The 21,836-nt window shown below is 42.1% G+C and overlaps 2 protein-coding genes across 2 annotated transcripts in view; both read right to left on the bottom strand.

The window, feature by feature from the left end:
• Positions 1 to 21,836, bottom strand: part of LOC127535101 (NACHT, LRR and PYD domains-containing protein 12-like) — a 54,526-nt gene that overhangs the window by 8,525 nt on the left and 24,165 nt on the right. Inside the window, exons 8-10 of the mRNA XM_051952102.1 lie at positions 7,377 to 7,553; positions 3,819 to 3,992; positions 3,032 to 3,208 (exon numbers count right to left, since the gene is read on the bottom strand). Coding sequence (XP_051808062.1) covers positions 3,032 to 3,208; positions 3,819 to 3,992; positions 7,377 to 7,553 — 528 coding nt within the window. The remainder of the gene's footprint in view (positions 1 to 3,031; positions 3,209 to 3,818; positions 3,993 to 7,376; positions 7,554 to 21,836) is intronic.
• LOC127535137 (NLR family CARD domain-containing protein 3-like) overlaps positions 1 to 21,836 on the bottom strand; it is a 76,161-nt gene that overhangs the window by 30,181 nt on the left and 24,144 nt on the right. The window contains exon 2 of the mRNA XM_051952199.1: positions 21,649 to 21,744. The gene's annotated coding sequence lies outside the window, so the exon portion shown is untranslated. The remainder of the gene's footprint in view (positions 1 to 21,648; positions 21,745 to 21,836) is intronic.

Below are 21,836 nucleotides of genomic sequence, written 5' to 3'. Positions count from 1 at the left end.
AGTAGATTCAAGTAAAATCATGCCTTATGGCTTTTACATACTCAGTCCATCTTAGAGAACTTCTCTTTCTGCACTTTCAGGGAAAATGTCAACTTTTCCATCATGTAGACCTCGTGTACAATGTCAGTCTATTCCTCAGTAGTGGGTGGTTCCACTTTTAACCACTTTCTCCTAACGGTTTTCTGATTCCTTGCCAATAATATACAAAGTCATTTCTTCTCATTAACATCACAGTTGTCAAACAGAATGTCGCCCAAATACATGACTTCACATTGAAAAGGAATATTCTCCAAACAGATTATTTATGTGTTCATGGACCCGTTCCCAGTAAGGTCTAATAATCTGGCAGTCAGAACACATGAAAGTGGTTGGCTTCATTAGCTCCACAGAGTCTCCAACAGGTAGCACCCCGACCCAGACGTGGCTTCTGAACAGGTGGAACAAAAAATCTCACCTTTTTCCAGCACAACTCTCTCCATGTATTTGAACCTGTTGAGACCCGCTGTAGCTGACATGTTCTCTCCCAGCTCTCACTAGATATTGAAACATTTCCTTCTCTTTCCCATTTCCTCTTCATCTATTCTGTCTTGTCTTTTTCAACTGTAAAATGCCATGATAGAGCTTAGATACAATTCTGTTGCATGATCTGGATTTGAGTAAAGATACAAACACCTGTAGGAACCCTGTAGCTCCTCTTCCAGGTTCCACTTTTAAGTTCTGCTTAAAGTAATGTCTGACCTGCAAGTACCTGGAAAAGTGGTCTGACCGTAATCCCTGTTTATTCCGTAGTGCTTCAAAGCTTTGGAATGTACCATCATCATGGATAAAGGAACAATAGTTTGCTACAACTTTAAGGTCCAATTCCTAAATCTGCTGTCGTACTTATTAGGTGTAAACTCTGAGTTGTACGCACACCACCTCCACATTTTGGGCAAGTCTCCTAAATTGAAGATTTTCACAATTTCCTGCCAGGATTTCAAAACAATGTCTGACAGGGTTCCTCTGAAACCATCACTTCTTTCTGTGGTTTGCTGTCTGCTAATAGGGCCATTACTGGGATTCCTTTTACTTTTGGACCTTCTAAGTCCTTCCATCCTGCCGTGTATGTTGGTGAATAGAAACAAATGAACCGTCTCAGCTGGGCTGAGTAGGAATATTCTTGGAGGCAGGGAAGGCCCATTCCACCTCTTTCTTTTCTTAATTGCACAGTTTTAGATTTAATCCTGCCTCTTGTACGCTGCCATAGAAACCTTGAAATGACCCTGTCCCATTCTTCACATTGATTGTGTGGTATTTGGACTGGTAGACACTGAAACAGGTAAAGCATTCTTGGAGCACGTTCATTCTGACTGACTCAATCCTGGAGTAGAAGTTGAGCAGATAAAGCCACTGTCTTTACTTCAGTCATCTCACAGCTCCAAATGCTGGAAAGGATGAAGGAGAGAGTTTGTGCCACTGGTGAGCTTCCACTTAAAGTGTTGCAGTGATGAGACACACAACAGGTGCTGACAGGTGAGGAGATTCTTCTACTCACTGACTTCTATCAGCTCAGCACAGAGAACTTTAAGGACACTTTAGCTTTGACTCTGGACTCAGTCTGGACTTTATGACTCCCTGCTACATTGAAAAAGAAAAACGAGGCATCATATACATCAGAAGGAAGGCTCATCTCCCTTCCTGATTCAATCAGCTTCAATATGGAATAATCCAAGTTTAAAAATAGGAGCAAAGGTGTTCTTTTGGAAAGACTGGCATGCTGGGGGGATCCAGTTTCTTGGATGTCTCTACCAGAACAACATCCTGAGAACATTGGATGAACTGAGAGAGCTCTACAACATCAGAGGAGAGACTTCTGGAGATTCCTGCAGCTTAGAGACTGTCTATCTAAGAAAACCTCAACAGGGAATAGGTTCTCTAGACAATGCTCTTCATGCTCTAAATTGAAATTGTTGAGAAGTCGTCCACACCTGGAAAGACAAATTGACACATTTCCTATTGATCAATTTAGTGGTGCTACCAGAGGTCTAAAAGCTGTATGGGAAAGGGATTTAAAGAAACATACGAGGATGAAGAGTGGAAGAACTCACTGAAACATTTGCTGAAACCAATGAGAGATGCCAGCTCTAAACTAATTCAATTTAAAATATTTAACAGATTGTATTGGACACTGGTGAGAATGTAAAGGACAGGAATGGGACGGTCAGACCTCTGCTGGTGATGCCATACAGACAGAGGTGATCTTGTTCACATGTTCTATGTCTGTCTGAGCCTAGCTACCTACTGGCAGAGGGTCATGGTGAAGATCAGTAGCAGTGTGGGTACAGGGGCTGATTTTACTCCTGCTCTTTACCTCCTGAACAGCCTGAAAGGAAACCAAAGGATGGACGGGAAGAAAGCTCAGAGGATAAAGGTTGACCTTACTACAGCTCAGAGGGTCATACTGAGGCATTGGAGGGTGGACTGCAGCCCTGCTTATTCTGAATGGATCACTGTCTTGGCAGAAACTGCCTCTTATAAGAAACTCATAAACAAAATAAATGGGAATATGGACACCTGTGCAGAAACACCAGGGAATCAAACTTCAATGATACTTGACATATCCATGAACCAAAACCTAGCTGACAGTGCAGGATGTTCAACTGGTGGGACGGAGATGGAATTTAGGTAGAGAGAAAACTGTTTCCTTCCAGACATGCTTGATATCATATTATTTATAATATTGATTTTTTTCGTTCGGCTCTCTTTACTTTATTAAATTATCTCCTAACTTGTCATGCACTCTAATATTTAAATGTACTGATAAATTGTTCATATAATTCTACATTCTAATCATTTTTATTTTGTGTTCAATGTATTTATGTATCTCTGCTCTCCTGTGTTATGGATGTTTCTGGAGGGAATAATAAAAAGTAGAATTAGGAAAAAAGAAAAAGTGTTTGGATGATTCACACCAGACATTAAAACTGATGTGAAAAAAGCAACATTAACTCAAAGATGAGAACTTTGAATCACTGAAAACATGATGTCTGACCTCAGAGTCTTCAGGATGCAGTCTGGACTCTCCAGAAAACCACTCAGATGTTTCACTCCTGAATCCTTCAGGTTGTAGTTACTGCTCAGGTCCAGATGTTCCAGATGGGAGGGGTTGGACTTCAGAGCTGAGACCAGAGAATCACAGCTGATCTCTGACAAACTGCAGTACTCCAATCTGAATAAAGAATCAAAGATGTAGATCAAATCATTGATGATCCATCAGATGTGTTCAGGTTCTCAATGTGCAGATCAACATTACTTTGTCCTCATCAATCAGCTTTTCTCTAAAAGCAGCACAGTGACTTTGTCCTTCTCTTATTGTGGATCATCATCATGTCAGCCTTCTACACACATCATCCACATGTCAGCTCAACATTCATCCACCTATTCATGTCCACACATCAATAACATGCTGCATCATCAAAGGATCAGGATCAGTCAAATAAAACTCAACACAAACCAAAGAAATATTTCTGCTTCACTCACTAAACTTTGTCACTTCAAACTGATCTGAGTTCAGAAGATCTTCTGGATCCAGATGTGACTCTTCAACACAAATTACAAACATTCATTTACTTTAACAACTAACACTCAACATTTTCTACACTTTCTGATACAAACACTCCACTTTTGTCACAACAAACTGAATTCAGGACAAAAACAGAAAATCTGAACCAGAGCAGATTTACAGCTTCATGGATGGAAGTTCTGTTGAACAGAAAAGAGCTTCAGTTGTCATTAAACATATCAGATCTACAACAGCAACAGACAGACAGTGAACTGACTCCAGAGTCTTCAGGATGCAGTCTGGACTCTCCAGAAAACCACTCAGATGTTTCACTCCTGAATCCTGCAGGTTGTTCCAGCTCAGGTTCAGATGTTCCAGATGGGAGGGGTTGGACTTCAGAGCTGAGACCAGAGAATCACAGCTGATCTCTGACAAATTGCAGACCCTCAATCTGAATAAAGAATAAAAGATGTGAGTTGAGGAGACAAAGTTCCTGATTGAAATCATTCAGAGTTTCATTTTGCCTTCAGAGCTGCAGAAATCTGGATTTCTTTTTTTGAAATTCTCTTCATATTTGAATTGAAAAGGCAAATTATTACGATTCCAAACATGTCGTATTTACAGCAACAAAGACTGTGTTGTCTTTCCAATATTTTCATTCTTTACATCACTCTTTTTGATGCAGAACAACAACAGAACGGGGGAGCCAGACATTTGTAGTCATCTTCACAACATTTGAGAGAGAAAAAAAAACAATTAATTAAAAGATTTTAGACAAAGAAAACTGATTGTATCTAGTTGTGAGTAGATTCAAGTAAAATCATGCCTTATGGCTTTTACATACTCAGTCCATCTTAGAGAACTTCTCTTTCTACACTTTCAGGGAAAATGTCAACTTTTCCATCATGTAGACCTCGTGTACAATGTCAGTCTATTCCTCAGTAGTGGGTGGTTCCACTTTTAACCACTTTCTCCTCATGCTTTTCTGATTCCTTGCCAATAATATACAAAGTCATTTCTTGTCATTAACATCACAGTTGTCAAACAGAATGTCGCCCAAATACATGACTTCACATTGAAAAGGAATATTCTCCAAACAGATTCTTTATGTGTTCATGGACCCGTTCCCAGTAAGGTCTAATAATCTGGCAGTCAGAACACATGAAAGTGGTTGGCTTCATTAGCTCCACAGAGTCTCCAACAGGTAGCACCCCGACCCAGACGTGGCTTCTGAACAGGTGGAACAAAAAATCTCACCTTTTTCCAGCACAACTCTCTCCATGTATTTGAACCTGTTGAGACCCGCTGTAGCTGACATGTTCTCTCCCAGCTCTCACTAGATATTGAAACATTTCCTTCTCTTTCCCATTTCCTCTTCATCTATTCTGTCTTGTCTTTTTCAACTGTAAAATGCCATGATAGAGCTTACATACAATTCTGTTGCATGATCCGGATTTGAGTAAAGATACAAACACCTGTAGGAACCCTGTAGCTCCTCTTCCAGGTTCCACTTTTAAGTTCTGCTTAAAGTAATGTCTGACCTGCAAGTACCTGGAAAAGTGCTCTGACCGTAATCCCTGTTTATTCCGTAGTGCTTCAAAGCTTTGGAATGTACCATCATCATGGATAAAGGAACAATAGTCTGCTACAACTTTAAGGTCCAATTCCTAAATCTGCTGTCGTACTTATTAGGTGTAAACTCAGAGTTGTACGCACACCACCTCCACATTTTGGGCAAGTCTCCTAAATTGAAGATTTTCACAATTTCCTGCCAGGATTTCAAAACAATGTCTGACAGGGTTCCTCTGAAACCATCACTTCTTTCTGTGGTTTGCTGTCTGCTAATAGGGCCATTACTGGGATTCCTTTTACTTTTGGACCTTCTAAGTCCTTCCATCCTGCCGTGTATGTTGGTGAATAGAAACAAATGAACCGTCTCAGCTGGGCTGAGTAGGAATATTCTTGGAGGCAGGGAAGGCCCATTCCACCCCTTTCTTTTCTTAATTGTACAGTTTTAGATTTAATCCTGCCTCTTGTACGCTGCCATAGAAACCTTGAAATGACCCTGTCCCATTCTTCACATTGATTGTGTGGTATTTGGACTGGTAGACACTGAAACAGGTAAAGCATTCTTGGAGCACGTTCATTCTGACTGACTCAATCCTGGAGTAGAAGTTGAGCAGATAAAGCCACTGTCTTTACTTCAGTCATCTCACAGCTCCAAATGCTGGAAAGGATGAAGGAGAGAGTTTGTGCCACTGGTGAGCTTCCACTTAAAGTGTTGCAGTGATGAGACACACAACAGGTGCTGACAGGTGAGGAGATTCTTCTACTCACTGACTTCTATCAGCTCAGCACAGAGAACTTTAAGGACACTTTAGCTTTGACTCTGGACTCAGTCTGGACTTTATGACTCCCTGCTACATTTAAAAAGAGAAACTAGGCATCATATACATCAGAAGGAAGGCTCATCTCCCTTCCTGATTCAATCAGCTTCAATATGGAATAATCCAAGTTTAAAAATAGGAGCAAAGGTGTTCTTTTGGAAAGACTGGCATGCTGGGGGGATCCAGTTTCTTGGATGTCTCTACCAGAACAACATCCTGAGAACGTTGGATGAACTGAGAGAGCTCTACAACATCAGAGGAGAGACTTCTGGAGATTCCTGCAGCTTAGAGACTGTCTATCTAAGAAAACCTCAACAGGGAATAGGTTCTCTAGACAATGCTCTTCATGCTCTAAATTGAAATTATTGAGAAGTCGTCCACACCTGGAAAGACAAATTGACACATTTCCTATTGATCAATTTAGTGGTGCTACCAGAGGTCTAAAAGCTGTATGGGAAAGGGATTTAAAGAAACATACGAGGATGAAGAGTGGAAGAACTCACTGAAACATTTGCTGAAACCAATGAGAGATGCCAGCTCTAAACTAATTCAATTTAAAATATTTAACAGATTGTATTGGACACTGGTGAGAATGTAAAGGACAGGAATGGGACGGTCAGACCTCCGCTGGTGATGCCATACAGACAGAGGTGATCTTGTTCACATGTTCTATGTCTGTCTGAGCCTAGCTACCTACTGGCAGAGGGTCATGGTGAAGATCAGTAGCAGTGTGGGTACAGGGGCTGATTTTACTCCTGCTCTTTACCTCCTGAACAGCCTGAAAGGAAACTAAAGGATGGACGGGAAGAAAGCTCAGAGGATAAAGGTTGACCTTACTACAGCTCAGAGGGTCATACTGAGGCATTGGAGGGTGGACTGCAGCCCTGCTTATTCTGAATGGATCACTGTCTTGGCAGAAACTGCCTCTTATAAGAAACTCATAAACAAAATAAATGGGAATATGGACACCTGTGCAGAAACACCAGGGAATCAAACTTCAATGATACTTGACATATCCATGAACCAAAACCTAGCTGACAGTGCAGGATGTTCAACTGGTGGGACGGAGATGAAATTTAGGTAGAGAGAAAACTGTTTCCTTCCAGACATGCTTGACATCATATTATTTATAATATTGATTTTTTTCGTTCGGCTCTCTTTACTTTATTAAATTATCTCCTAACTTGTCATGCACTCTAATATTTAAATGTACTGATAAATTGTTCATATAATTCTACATTCTAATCATTTTTATTTTGTGTTCAATGTATTTATGTATCTCTGCTCTCCTGTGTTATGGATGCTTCTGGAGGGAATAATAAAAAGTAGAATTAGGAAAAAAAGAAAAAGTGTTTGGATGATTCACACCAGACATTAAAACTGATGTGAAAAAAGCAACATTAACTCAAAGATGAGAACTTTGAATCACTGAAAACATGATGTCTGACCTCAGAGTCTTCAGGATGCAGTCTGGACTCTCCAGAAAACCACTCAGATGTTTCACTGATGAATCCTTCAGGTTGTAGTTACTGCTCAGGTCCAGATGTTCCAGATGGGAGGGGTTGGACTTCAGAGCTGAGATCAGAGAATCACAGCTGATCTCTGACAAACTGCAGTACCACAATCTGAATAAAGAATAAAAGATGTAGATAAAATCATTGATGATCCATCAGATGTGTTCAGGTTCTCAATGTGCAGATCAACATTACTTTGTCCTCATCAATCAGCTTTTCTCTAAAAGCAGCACAGTGACTTTGTCCTTCTCTTATTGTGGATCATCATCATGTCAGCCTTCTACACACATCATCCACATGTCAGCTCAACATTCATCCACCTATTCATGTCCACACATCAGTAACATCTGCTGACCTCAGTCCACTCTCTCATTACAGGATCAACATCAAATCTCTTCATTCTTTCATTTATTCCATCACCTTCTTCTTCTCTGGAAATCAGCTTCATAGCTTTGTCTCATTCAAATCTTCCAGTGTGTCTTCCATCAACAGTCTCATGTCATCTGTACATTACAGAGGGATTCTGATTCCTGCTGTCCACACTGACTGTCCACTGCTCTCTTCCTAACACAACTCCACTGGAAGGAATCACTTCATCAGCTCACACTAACATCAAGCTTCAGCTTCTGACTGACACTAATCAGGTTCCAGACTGTTGACAACTGAACTCCTCTTTGACTTCCTGAGGCTCCACTGCAGCTCAGCACAAACACTGTGGAAACACAAACATACTGACTGGATCTGTGGAAGTCACACTGCTGAAGCCTCACATCACTTTCACATCAGCTTCACATTCAGACACACAGCAGGACTGTGGATTCTGTCCTCCATCTTGGAACTCTGCAGTCAGCTGATCAGGGGATTCATTCACAGACGCTCCAGAAAATAAAATGTCTTCAGACTGTTGCAGAAAAAATCCTGAACATTTATCAACCAAAACTTAAAACTACAGTTAAGAATCTGGACTGAATAAATTCCACCAACAGTCAGTGAACTGACCTGAGAGTCTTCAGTTTACAGTTTGGACTCTGCAGTCCTTCACAAAGATGTTTCACTTCTGAATCCTGCAGGTTGTTCTGACTCAGGTCCAGATGTTCCAGATGGGAGGGGTTGGACTTCAGAGCTGAGGCCACGACTTCAAAATGACTCTCTAAGAGTCTACAGCCAGAAAGTCTGTAATGAGACATAAATGATCAAACATGTTGTTATGAGAGAGGACACTTGATATTTCCTGCTGATAACATTTTCTGTCCTGTTTTTACTGGACTCAGGATATTGTGACTGAGTTGAGCTCAGTGAACATTTCCAGTTAAAGATGATGATGTCTCTGCTGTGGACCTGCTGCTGTCAGCTTCACCTCCATCACTCAACATTTACAGTCTGCTGTCAAACGCTACACAAATCAAACTGATCACTGGACAACATCACACCTGAACATCATTAATATGAACATCAGGAAATATTCTGATGTGACGACTGAGTCAACTTTTGTCCTCAACGTTCTTTTGTGAGATTCTGAAAAACTTGTTCAGCACAAACACAAAGAACAAACCAGTAAAGTTGAATTATTTCCACCATAAAGTCTCACAAACATGTTATCAGAGTTTGTAGCATTAAAAACACAACTCTGAGCTTTGTGTCAATCAGATCTCTGGAAACAGTCTGACTTCTAGCATTCTGCTCTGATATATTCACACCTCTGAACATTTCCTGATACGACTCTTCTCTGCAGCAACAAGACAGAAAACACCAGAGTTTCTCTCTGAGGAACTGAACATCAGGAAAGACGTCAAATCTAGACTCTGGAACACAACTTCCCTCTTTAAAACCAAAAGCTGAAGGCTCAGTAGTGTGGTTGATTAGTTTACTGATGGTCTGAATATTTCGTGTTTTAAACAGTGTTTTCTTTTCTGTAAGTGGCAGTAGGGATTGGTCAGTTTGTTTTATGGGGGTGGGCTTTTTAATTGATATTTTTTAGTTCTTTTTTATATTGTTAAAATTTCAATAAAGATATCAAACACTAAAACCAACAGCTGAGTTCAGATCAGTAAAATGCTCCATGACTCAGTTCAACACACTTTGCAGCGTCAGTCTTACTCAACTTAGAAACTCACTTTAAATCATCACATTCATTTTTCTATCCACAACATTTCAGAAAAACTTCAAAGTCATTTAAAGGAAGAAAAACTCAACGGACACACGACACTCAAAAAAGAAGAAATAAAAAGTCAGCAAAGAAAAACAGGAATAATGACAAAATAAAAACTAAGAACTCAATAAAAATCCATTCTTAACAGTGACAGCAATAAATTCATCAAATTCATTCTTCCAGATTTAAAAAATGTTGTTTGTAAATGATACAGATCTTATTTTAAACTCTAAAGAGAGAAATCAGGTCAAAGCTGTTTGTCTGAATAGAAAAGATTTCAGAACCTCCTCATGTGAAAATAACTTCACTGCTTCACTGAAAACTGTAAAATGCTTCCACATAAAGAACCTCTACAGTTCTTCATGAGTTTCAGCAGATCTGCATGTTTCCTCCATCAGCCAAAGGAACAAACTCAGAAGAAAAAAACTGTCTGATGGAACAATTATTAGCATTAAAGAGAAAAACAGTTGTAACAGCCAACCTAGTATTGGACTAGTGAAGTGTTGCCACTAGCATTAGGTCCGACGCGCCGGGTGGCTATGTTACTACCTTTGCTTCTTGAGGGTCATCAAAAGAGTCCATAGGCGAAATACAGTGCCAAAAAAGGAATTCAATATTTATTCAATATAATTCATAAGGTTTAAAAGTTCAATAAAAGCCCAAAACAATGTAACAAAGGTCCACCAGAACGGTCAAAAACCTGTGTGCCCTTCCGGGACAACACCTGTCGCCATCTTGGTTACCTTCGTTTATATAGAAAATATGACAGCGCCACCACGTGTAGACGCCATGTAGTACACACATTTTATACCATTCAAATTCATTAAATTGCCCTTATTTGGCTCCTATACACTGCCCCCCAATTGGCATGGTAAAGAAACATGGCAATTAAACTTAACATGAAAGGAGACAAATAAACCTTTAGGACCCCTCTTAATTAAATCTCATGTACCAAGCAAAGTTTGGAAATCGGTCTGTCGATTATATTAAACTTCGTCTTTAGTTTCACGGATCTCACAAGACCCCGCGCATCTGGATAAACTTCAAGAACTCTTCCGAGCAGCCAGGATCCTCGTGGCGCTGATGGATCCATAATTGTCACAATATCTCCAACAGCAAGATTCCCTTTCTTTTCGTTCCATTTTTGTCTTTGTTGCAGCAAAGGTAAATATTCACGAACCCATCTCTTCCAAAATAGGTCAGCAAGGTATTGAACCTGCTTCCATCTTCTTCTTCCATATTGGTCCTGAGATGTAAACACTCCAGGTGGAATTGATGGTTTTCCTTTTAACAGGAGCAAGTGATTGGGCGTGAGCGGTTCCAAATCATTGGGGTCATCAGACAGTTTGGTGATTGGTCTATCATTTAAAACGGCTTCAGCTTCACACAACACTGTCGTTAGCCCATCATCATCCAAGGTCTGCTGACGTAGCACTGAATTGAGGACCCTTCTCACCAAGCGAATCATTCTCTCCCAAACACCACCAAAATGGGAGCCTGCAGGTGGATTAAATGTCCATTTTATTCCTGCTTGTGCCAGGTGTCCTGTTATAACTTCCTGGTCCAAGTTAGCCAGGGCTTGTTTTAATTCTCGCTCCGCACCAACAAAGTTTGTACCATTATCGGACCACAAACACTGGACTTGTCCTCGTCGACTTATGAAACGTCTCAAGGCGTTTATACATGCATCAGTATCCAATGTAACCGCCACCTCCAAATGGATGGCTCGGCTCGCCATACAAGTGAATATTACACCATACCTCCTGCAACAGGACCGTCCTCTCTTTACTTCGATTGGACCAAAGTAATCAACCCCAGAATTGGTAAAAGGTGGGTAGTCTGGTAAAATCCTGGCAGCAGGCAAATCTGCCATCTTTTGTTGAAGAAGCTTTCCGTTGTAGCGCTTACAGAAGGTGCACTCGCCAATGATCTTTCTTATGGCAGAGTTTCCTTTAACAATCCAAAACCTTCTTCTAACTGATGATAGAGTGTGAGATCGCCCAGCATGTCCAAGGCTTTGGTGAACATGTTTTAAGATGAGGCTGGAAATATGCTGCTCTTTACAAAGAATAACTGGGTGCTTAGCCTCTTCTGGCATTGCACTTTTATGGAGCCTTCCGCCAACTCTCAACAACCCATTTTCCAAGACTGGATCCAAATTATAGATAGAACTAGTGCTGCTCACTTTAGAGCCCCTTAAAAGTGCTTCTATTTCCAGCTGAAACTTCTGATGCTGACAATAGCTAATAATAGCATATTCAGCATTTTGTAGATCTTCCAGTGACAAACAGATTCTTTGGAACTGACCTGTAACCCTTTGGGATGGCACTTTGTTTTCTGAGGAGATGGACCGATTATTCCTTTTGCACCTCTCATGCAGCCACAGCTTCCACTTCAAATACCAGGCTACTGCTCTTTTAAGTTTCCTCCAATCCGAGAAAAACGAGATAAGCCTGTTTGTAGGTGCTACAGGGTCCACACTGACAAAATTAATTGTCGCCTCCATTTTCACCTCCTTGTCCTCCACATCCAAAGAGATGTCCAACAGCAAATCGGGCCATTTCTCCTCATTTTCCCACAAATACTCTGGTCCTTCCAGCCATTTCCTACATTTGAGAAACTCCGAGACCTTTAATCCTCTGGACACATAATCTGCTGGATTATTCTTTGTCCTGACGTGTCTCCATTGTACTGGGTCAGACAAATTTCTTATTGTAGCAACTCTATTTGCTACGAATGTATGAAAACGCCTGTCCTCGTTATTCACATACTTTAATACAGACGTACTATCAGTCCAAAATACTGATTCTTTGAGTTGCATCCCCAACTCCTCTTTGATCATGGCATCCATCTTAACAGCTAGAACAGCTGCTGACAGCTCAAGTCGGGGAATGGTCACGATCCTTATAGGTGTAACTCTGCCTTTACCGAGAAGAAACGCCACATGGATTCTATTTTCTTCATTCACCAAACGAATATATGAGACTGTTCCATAGCCCACTAAGCTAGCATCTGAAAAGTGATGCAACTGGATATGCTTTACAGCACCAAAATCAGCTGGTTTGATACATCGATCCACAGCAAATGCTGACAGTTCACTCAGCTCATCCAACCATCTCTTCCATTGCTTTAAAATATCATGTGGCAAAGGATCATCCCAGTTGTAGCCTCTTTTACACAACTCCTGCTGCATTATTTTGCCTTGCAGGGTAACTGGTGCCAATAATCCCAGCGGATCATAAACTGAGCTATTGACTGAGAGCATCCCACGCCTAGTCAGTGTCTGATATTTCATCTCCAATCTGAAATTGAAAGTGTCAGTTTCCACACACCACTGAAGACCAAGTGCTCTTTCCACTGGAAGATTATCAATGTCCAGATCCAACGCCTTTAAGTCAATGGCTCTTTGTTCTTCCGAAATGGCTTGTAGGACAACACGACTGTTGCTTATCCACCTTTCCAAAGTAAAGCCCCCCTTTCTACACAAAGCAACAAGACCATGTATGAGCTGAATTGCTTCCGCATCTGTGGCTGAACTCTTCAGACAATCGTCAACGTAAAAATTTTGTTGGACCGTTTCTGCGACAACAGCTGGAAATTCTGATTGATTATCTCTGGCAGTTCTTTTCAGAGTGTATGAAGCACAGCTTGGTGACGACACTGCTCCAAATAAATGTACCATCATTCGGTAAGGCACTGGCTCTTGTGTGGTATCTCCAGCAGGCCACCATAAAAAACGGAGGAAGTTCCGATCGTCTTCAGGCACACGCACTTGATGAAACATAGCTTGAATATCTCCCATAAAGGCTACTGGCTGTTGTCTAAACCTTGTGAGGACACCAAGGAGCGAGCTTGTGAGATTGGGACCTTGTAACAACTCTGTGTTAAGAGATACGCCTTTGAAGGTGGCACCGCAGTCGAACACAATCCGTAATGTTCCCTTTCTTGGATGATGCACCCCATGATGGGGAATATACCACACTCTTCCATTGGCAACCTCTATTTGATCTTCAGGTACCTTTTCTGCATAATTGCATGCGATTAAATTGTTCATGTATTTCACATATTCTTGATGGAAATTCTGATTCAATTGAAATCTTCTCTTTAACCCTTGTAATCTCTGTCGTACCACAGCAAGGTTGTTCGGCAGATAAACCTCCCTTTTCTTAAATGGCAAATTCACTGTATATTTTCCATCCTGTAATTTTGCAGATGTTTCCATTATGTTTAAAAACCTTTGGTCTTCTCTTGATGGTTCAGATTTATCTGTTTGCTTCTCGCAGAAATCATGATTATACTGCTTCATCAGCATTTCCTCCAATTTGCTGACACCAATTCTGTTCACAGTTATTGTCGCAGCTTCCAGTTCACCATTCCCATCCAGTGGGCCATTTACCACCCAGCCAAGCACAGTGCGAACAGCATATGGGCCATTTTCTTGGCTGTTTATGACCTCCCATGGCTCCAGCAATTTTGGTGCATTGGTACCAATTAACAGGTCAACCTCAGCCTGAATAGACGGCACCTGAACTTTAGACAAATAGGGCCATTTCAACAGATCGTGCGGTTTTACCATGTCATCTGTAGTGACTGGCATCTTCCTTTGTGTAACAACTTCGGGGAGTGAATGGAACTGGGAACTCTTCAAGCTGGCCACCTCAAGATTGTATAGAGAAAAGGCTGAGCTCATCTTTGTTTGACCCATCGTTCGCAAAAGGACTTGAGTTCTCTTTCCAGGGAGGTTCAGGCGATGCATCAGCTGTTCGGAGCAAAATGTTCCTGTGCTGCCAGGATCCAGAAATGCATATGTTTGGATCACAAGATCACCCTTGGCAGCCTTTACTTTAACAGGAAGCACTGACAGCATGGTGCGACCTTTGCCAGCCCCTGTATGTCCACAAGTAGTGTGAGAGATGGGTTCTATCGTTTCCAATTCATGTACTGGAAAGGATGTCTGTCGATTTATGTGCAATGCCGTTGGGTGGTTTTGAAGGCAGATCTCACATTTCAGTCTTGCGTCACAATTACGGCTGATATGACCTCGACGAAGACAGCCAAAACACACTCCTTTTTTCCTCAACAAAAACACTTTGTCCATGTGTCTTTTTATAATAAACTGTTTACAATTTTCCAAAAATGTTCCATATTACAACAAACACAGCGTTCACTTTCATCCTCACTACGCGACTGCACAACCTCTTCAGGATTACCAGTGGTAGTTACTGTGCTGGCCACTACATTTCCCTTCATTCTATTGCTAGATTGTGCCTTGGGGCGACTCAACGCTGTAATTGAATTGTATTCTTGTAAATCTCCAAAAAAGGGATCTGAAAGGATTCTCACATGACGTTCTAGGAATTCCACCATGTCATTAAACCCAGCTCTATAGCCAGTTGCCTCCATAATGTCATGTGCCTTACTTCGCCAGCGCTCTCTCAGCTTATATGGTAGCTTTGCCAGGATTGCCCGCATATTCATTGGCATGTCCAGCTCCTGTACATACTCAAGCTCCTCCATAACATTACAACAGCCACGCAAAAAAAGTGCATAGCCCTGGAGTGCCGTAGTATCCTCAGTTCTTATAGTTTGCCATGACATTGCCTTATTGATGTAAGCAGTTGCGGTTTTATAAGGATTTCCAAAATTATCCAATAATAATGTCTTGGCAACAGCATAGCCGCGATCAGGATCCATATGCTGGCAACTTCGAACAAGTTCCCGTGGTTGTCCTCGAGTAAATTGCTCCAAATAATACAAGCTGTCTGCTGCACTTGCTTTACTCTCCACTCCTTGTTCAAATGCTTTTATAAAAGGTCTATATTGCAGTGGATCGCCATCAAAGATTGGGATGTCTCTTGGTGGCAGAGTCATTGATCTTTGTTGATTCATAAGTGCTGCTGTAATTTCTGTTTGACGACTCATGATGGTGAGCAACTCTCCAGACATTTGTAGAGAAGAGGGTGCTTGAGGTTGCCTTTCATTTTGTTTACATTTTTCCTTTGTAACAATCTTACTTTCACCTTGTTCCACTTGATATGGTTGCTTTGTTATATATGGATTATGTTCTTTAATTTTTGGATACTGCTGTATAACTTGCTCATAGTTTCCCACTGGGGGATACTGTTGGGTTCTGGTTGATGCATTCCATTGTTTTGATCTTACAACAGCAGGCTTGTGTTCCATAAATGGTGTTTTTGATTTCTGGTTTAATTGTAACATTTGCATATCCTGTTGATGATTACTGATGAATTCTGGGGCAGTGGGATTTAAATTTGGTTTAAATAACTCTCGTTTGCCATTGCATGAGCGCTTTCCAGTTAAGGATGCTTGTGACTGACCCCTTTCCTTTGCGCTATAGATGTCCATTTTTGCTTCAGTCGCTGCTAATTCAGCTTCCAAGTCAAGCATCTCCTTTCTTCTCCTCCACTTTGCTTCTTCCTCTTCAATAGCATGCCTCTCCTTTAATACTTTAACGCGGGCCAATACTGCAGCTCTTTCTGCTGCAGCCTCTAGCTTAGCCGAAGAAGCATTGGACTTTGCACTTCTGTTACTACTTATATTTGAGATGCTGTCTTCAGGAGAGAGCTCATCATTTTCACCATTTTCATTGTTATTTTCAGTATTGTTACACATATTTTCTTTGGTTTGTGTATTTGGATTCATTTGAGTTTCATTTTCATTTTGGCTAAGCCATTGATTGACACTGGAAGAACACTCATTATTTGATATCATTTTGGCTTTAAACCATATGTCATGCTTGTCACCCTCCTCAACAGACAATAAACCCATCAATGAATCATGCACCTCTTTAGCATCATCACATATCCTTTTAAGTTCATCAAAGGCAGTTAACACTTTTACTTTATCACCTTCAAAAATTAAATCATTTATTTGACTTCTAATGTTCCCTGCTTTATTCAATTTACACTTCCTAATATGTTGCAGTTTATCAATCCTTTCAACCAGGGCCTTTTCTGTTAATTTAACAATACGTTTTTTAACTACCACACCATTTTGTTCATTTTCCGGTTGCATATCCGTGTCCAACGCGCACGCTTCCATGGTACGTGAACGCAACGCAAAGTTCAGTTCAGGTGAGCTCAAAAGTAGGCCAAAAAGAGTCGCGTGACTCGACGCAAACCCGACGCTTCAATATTCCAACGCGTGCGACGCTTCAACATTCACCAATGCATTGGATTTTTATTTATTTTTAATGTGTGCACACAATCAGACCATCGATGGTGTAGCGCTACACATACCTTTCGTTGGGCGCCTTTATTGTAAATCCACAAGACGGTCAAGTCTGAGGTGCGGTGCTCCACTGCTGGGCCGGGTCCGATATCCAGGGTCCACGCTTGGGTCCGCGGAGTCTGCAGCGTCACCACGCTCCTCCAGATTAGCCACGTTCACAATAACCGCTAGCTGTGGCTGTTGTTTTGCCTCTTATCACGGGCCGATCCTCCACACAAGGGCAAGCTCACTCGTCCCACACAGCAATCCAAGGGTAGGTCTGCTGTTCGAGTTCCAAAGCCAGACCAATCGGGCAGGTTTTTGACAATGTAACAGCCAACCTAGTATTGGACTAGTGAAGTGTTGCCACTAGCATTAGGTCCGACGCGCCGGGTGGCTATGTTACTACCTTTGCTTCTTGAGGGTCATCAAAAGAGTCCATAGGCGAAATACAGTGCCAAAAAAGGAATTCAATATTTATTCAATATAATTCATAAGGTTTAAAAGTTCAATAAAAGCCCAAAACAATGTAACAAAGGTCCACCAGAACGGTCAAAAACCTGTGTGCCCTTCCGGGACAACACCTGTCGCCATCTTGGTTACCTTCGTTTATATAGAAAATATGACAGCGCCACCACGTGTAGACGCCATGTAGTACACACATTTTATACCATTCAAATTCATTAAATTGCCCTTATTTGGCTCCTATAACAGTCTTCATTCATTTATCAGCTTCAAACACAAGAAAATGAAAAATCTACATTTTCACAGCGTTTGAAGCAGCTGAAGAACATCTGAGACTAAACACAGCTGACATGTGATGTTTGAAATAAACAAGCGGAACATTAAGAAGAATGAGATGTTCTGGTGAGAACATCTGAAGAACTGAACTACTGATCTACACTGACTGATGTTCATCACATCTGGACTCACCCAGCCTTTCTGCAGTTCCTCACAGCCGGAATCAGTCTCAGTTTTCCCTCCTCTGATGTTCTGTACTTCTTCAGGTCCAACTCATCCAGAACCTCCTCTGACATCTGCAGCATGTAGGCCAGAGCTGAGCACTGGATCTCAGAGAGTTTCTCCTCTGATCTGTTCTCTGACTGCAGGAACTCTTGGATCTCCTGATGAACTGAGAGATCCTTCATCTCCATCAGACAGTGGAAGATGTTGATGCTTCTGTCTGGAGACATTCCATAACTGTTCTTTGTCTTCAGGTTCTTGATGATTGTCTGGATCGTTGCTGAACGTTTCTTTGTCTGACCCAGCAGACCTCCTAAGAGTCTCTGGTTGGACTCCAGACAGAGGCCATGAAGGAAACGAACAAACAGGTCCAGGTGACCATTTCTACTTCTGAGGGATTTCTCCATGACTCTGTCCAGGAACATACTCAGAGTGTGTCTCTTCTTGTCTTTCCAGTCTTCTCCCAGAAACTTCTCCAGCACCTCAGTGTTCCTGTTGGTGTAACAGTGGAACATGTAGACTGCAGCCAGAAACTCCTGAATGCTCAGATGAACAAAGCAGTAGACTGGTTTCTGGAACATCACACACTCTCTTCTGAAGATCTGGGTACAAACTCCTGAGAACACCGAGGCCTCTGTCACATCCAGACCACACTGCTCCAGGTCTTCTTGGTAGAACATGATGTTTCCTTTCTCCAGATGTTCAAAGGCCAGCCTCCCCAGCTTCAGAACAATTTTCTTGTCAGCTTTCGTCATCTCCTGTGGACTCGTCTCAGGTCCCTCATGGTACTTGTTCTTCTTCCTGTGTGTCTGAACCAGCAGGAAGTGTGAGAACATGTCAGTCATGGTCTTGGGCAGCTCTCCTCTCTGCTCTGTGCTCAACATGTGCTCCAGAACTGCAGCAGTGATCCAGCAGAACACTGGGAGTCGACACATGATGTGGAGGTTCCTGGATGTCTTCATGTGGGAGATGATTGTGCTGGAGCGCTCTTCATCACTGAACCTCCTCCGGAAGTACTCCTCCTTCTGGACGTCGGTGAAGCCTCGTACTTCTGTTAACCTGTCCACACGTTTAGGAGGGATCTGATTGGCTGCCGCAGGGCGGGAAGTGATCCACACCAGAGCCGAGGGAAGCAGATTCCCCTCCATGAGGTTCACCAGCAGAACGTCCAGCGACGACTTCTGGCTGACGTCAGACACAACCTCCCTGTTGGTGAAATCCAGTGAAAGTCTGCTTTCATCCAGACCGTCAAAGATGAACAAAAGTTTACAGACAGCCAGCTGCTCTGCCGTCACCTTCTGTAACGTTGGATGGAAAACATGGAGCAGCGTGAGAAGACTGTGCTGCTCATCTCTGATCAAGTTCAGCTCCCTGAACGGAAGCACCACCACCACACTGACGTCTTGGTTTTCTCCGCCCTCTGCCCAGTCCAGAGTGAACTTCCGCACTGAGAAGGTTTTTCCGATTCCAGCCACGCCGTTGGTCAGGACCACTCTGATGGCTCTCTGCTGCTCAGGTAAGGCTTTGAAGATGTCCTGGCACCTGATGGGAGTGTCATGGAGGCTCTTCTTGGAATCTGTCTCCAGCTGCCCCACCTCATGTTGGACATCAGCCTCTCCACTGTGTCCCTCTGTGATGTAGAGCTCAGTGTAGATCCTGTTCAGGAGGGTTCCACCTCCTGTTTCATCACTTCCTTCAGTCACATGTTCACATCTCCTCCTCAGACTCATCTTATGTTCCTGCAGAACCTCCTGCAGACCAACACCTGCTCACAGACCAGACAAACAATCAGACTCAACAAACACAAACATCTTTCATGTCTGGACAACACAACAACAAGCTCAGTTTCCACACATCAGTCCACCAGCAGATGTTCAGTCTTACTTTGTCCACAGCTGCTCTGACTGGCTGTCTGCAGTCCACCTCTGGTTCTGGATCTTTTTCCACACTGGGGACAGGAGGAGTGTCCTGATGGAGCAGACTGGTCCCAGTATGAGCTGATGCACTGTCTGCAGAACCAGTGTCCACAGCTGCTAGAGACTGGATCCTTCAGGACGTCCTGACACCGAGCACAGCAGGACGGCTGCTCCTCCACACAAACTCTCCTCCTCTTCATCACTCTGTCAACACATTTATTCATCACTCAGATCATCTGGAGAAAAACATCCACATCTGACACCACAGTGCAGAAGAGAACAGTAAAAGTGAGGCTGCTGTTCTGTCTGAGTTCAGCTGCTAATAAAAATCTGGTTCCTTTTATTATTGACTCCAGTCAATTCTTTTCCCATCAGCTGTCTGATTAAACTCTGACTGATCTGCCTGCAGTTTGCTGTTAATACAAACTCAACACTTTGTGCAGCAGCTTCACAGTAACAGCCTTCCATCACAGACAGCTGCTTCTGTTCTTCACTGCTTTACACTCACTTTGATCAGCTCAGCTCGGCTCAGTTCACTTTCAACTCAGAGTAGAAATCATGTAAAAACTGTGACAGAGCAGCAGCCTCAGACTCACAGCGTTCAGCTTTCATTTCAAACATCTGGATCATTAGAACCAGGAACCAAAGAAGACCAACCACAACATCAACTACACATCTGGAGAACATTCTTTCACTCTGAAAATCTTTACAGTGGCTTCAACATTGGGCTGAAGATGTTTGAATATTGGGTGTAAATAGTGAAATCCAGGTTTTCAGGTGTTTTACCACAGAAACACCATCAGAACTTCTGCTTCTAAAACCCAGACCAGGATCCATCTCAGTCTGAAAGAGTTCTGCATTCTGACCACTGTGTGACTGTTTCAGCAGAACATCTTCCTTCATCCTAAAACCTTCATCTTCCATCAGGTCAGTTTACAGCAGAAACACTTTCTTACTTTGTGTCTGAGGGTTCAGGTTCTTTACTGAAGTGTGGAGGATCTCCTTTGGACCAGTCACTCTTCATGGACAGACAGCTGGAGGCTGCAGATTCTTCTCTCTGTCTGCTGAAACACATGTTTGTTCTCTCATTAATCACTGATCTATTCTGAGATGAAAACAGGACAAATGATTTCTATTTGTGTCACAAAGACCTTTTCAAAGTTCATTTTAATCTACTGACTCAAATCAACAATATATAATTGACAGATGTAATTATAAAGGAGACACATTAACAAGTTAGAGGCAGTTTTCTTACTTTGTGTCTGAGGGTTCAGGTTCTTTACTGAATTCTGGAGGATCTCCTTTGGACCAGTCACTCTTCATGGACAGACAGCTGGAGTCTGGAAACTCCTCCTCCTCATAAACACTCATCTTGAGGACTTCAGTCTGAGAGGAAAACCAGCAACACTGACTGAGAGCTCAGGAAATAATAAAAGTCAAAGGAACACACAAGTTCAGATTTGTCTTCATTTCAGTTCTTTGTCCACAGAAGTGAACTCTGAAAAAAGTCCTCAGAGAGAAAACTGAAAAGTTGTTTCCTCTTTCCTTCTTTCCTCTTATATTTCACCTCTGATAATAAATCCAAATGTTGCTCAAACAGCGTCTGCAGTTGATCTCTGACACGTCAAACTCTTCATTCATGTTGGAAAACTGTCACACAAAGTGCTGGAAATACTTTCAGATCCCAGTTTATCAGGTGAACCCCAACAGTGTTTCCTTCTTCTGGACCTGGTTCTCTGCTGCACACCTTTACTTACTGACATCTATAAATATCTGTCCAGTATAAAATGTAGAAGAGGAAGTGAACCAGTTTTCAGTAAAGATCATTCAGCAGATTCAAATCTTCCTCAGCAGTCAGTATTAAAACACTCCTGTGATCTAAAAACACCAAGAACAGAAATAAGGTTTTCTGACAGCAGAACAATAATAAAGTTAAACAAACTCTCACCTTGTTGTCCTCCTCTGTCGACTGGAAAATGGAGTCTGAACTCTTCATTTCCTCATTCTGTCCTTGACTCACTCAGAGCTGCTCCTCCTTTGTTTCCTAGAAATCACATGACTACAGGTACACACGTGGACAAAATTGTTGGTACCCCTCAGTTAAAGAAGGAAAAACCCACAATTCTCACTGAAATC

The sequence above is a fragment of the Acanthochromis polyacanthus genome, chromosome 8 (genome assembly GCF_021347895.1).
Source record: "Acanthochromis polyacanthus isolate Apoly-LR-REF ecotype Palm Island chromosome 8, KAUST_Apoly_ChrSc, whole genome shotgun sequence".
In the NCBI taxonomy this organism is placed as follows: domain Eukaryota; kingdom Metazoa; phylum Chordata; class Actinopteri; family Pomacentridae; genus Acanthochromis; species Acanthochromis polyacanthus.
The sequence above is the reverse complement of the archived record's forward strand: the minus strand, read 5'-3'. Positions and strand labels throughout refer to the sequence as shown.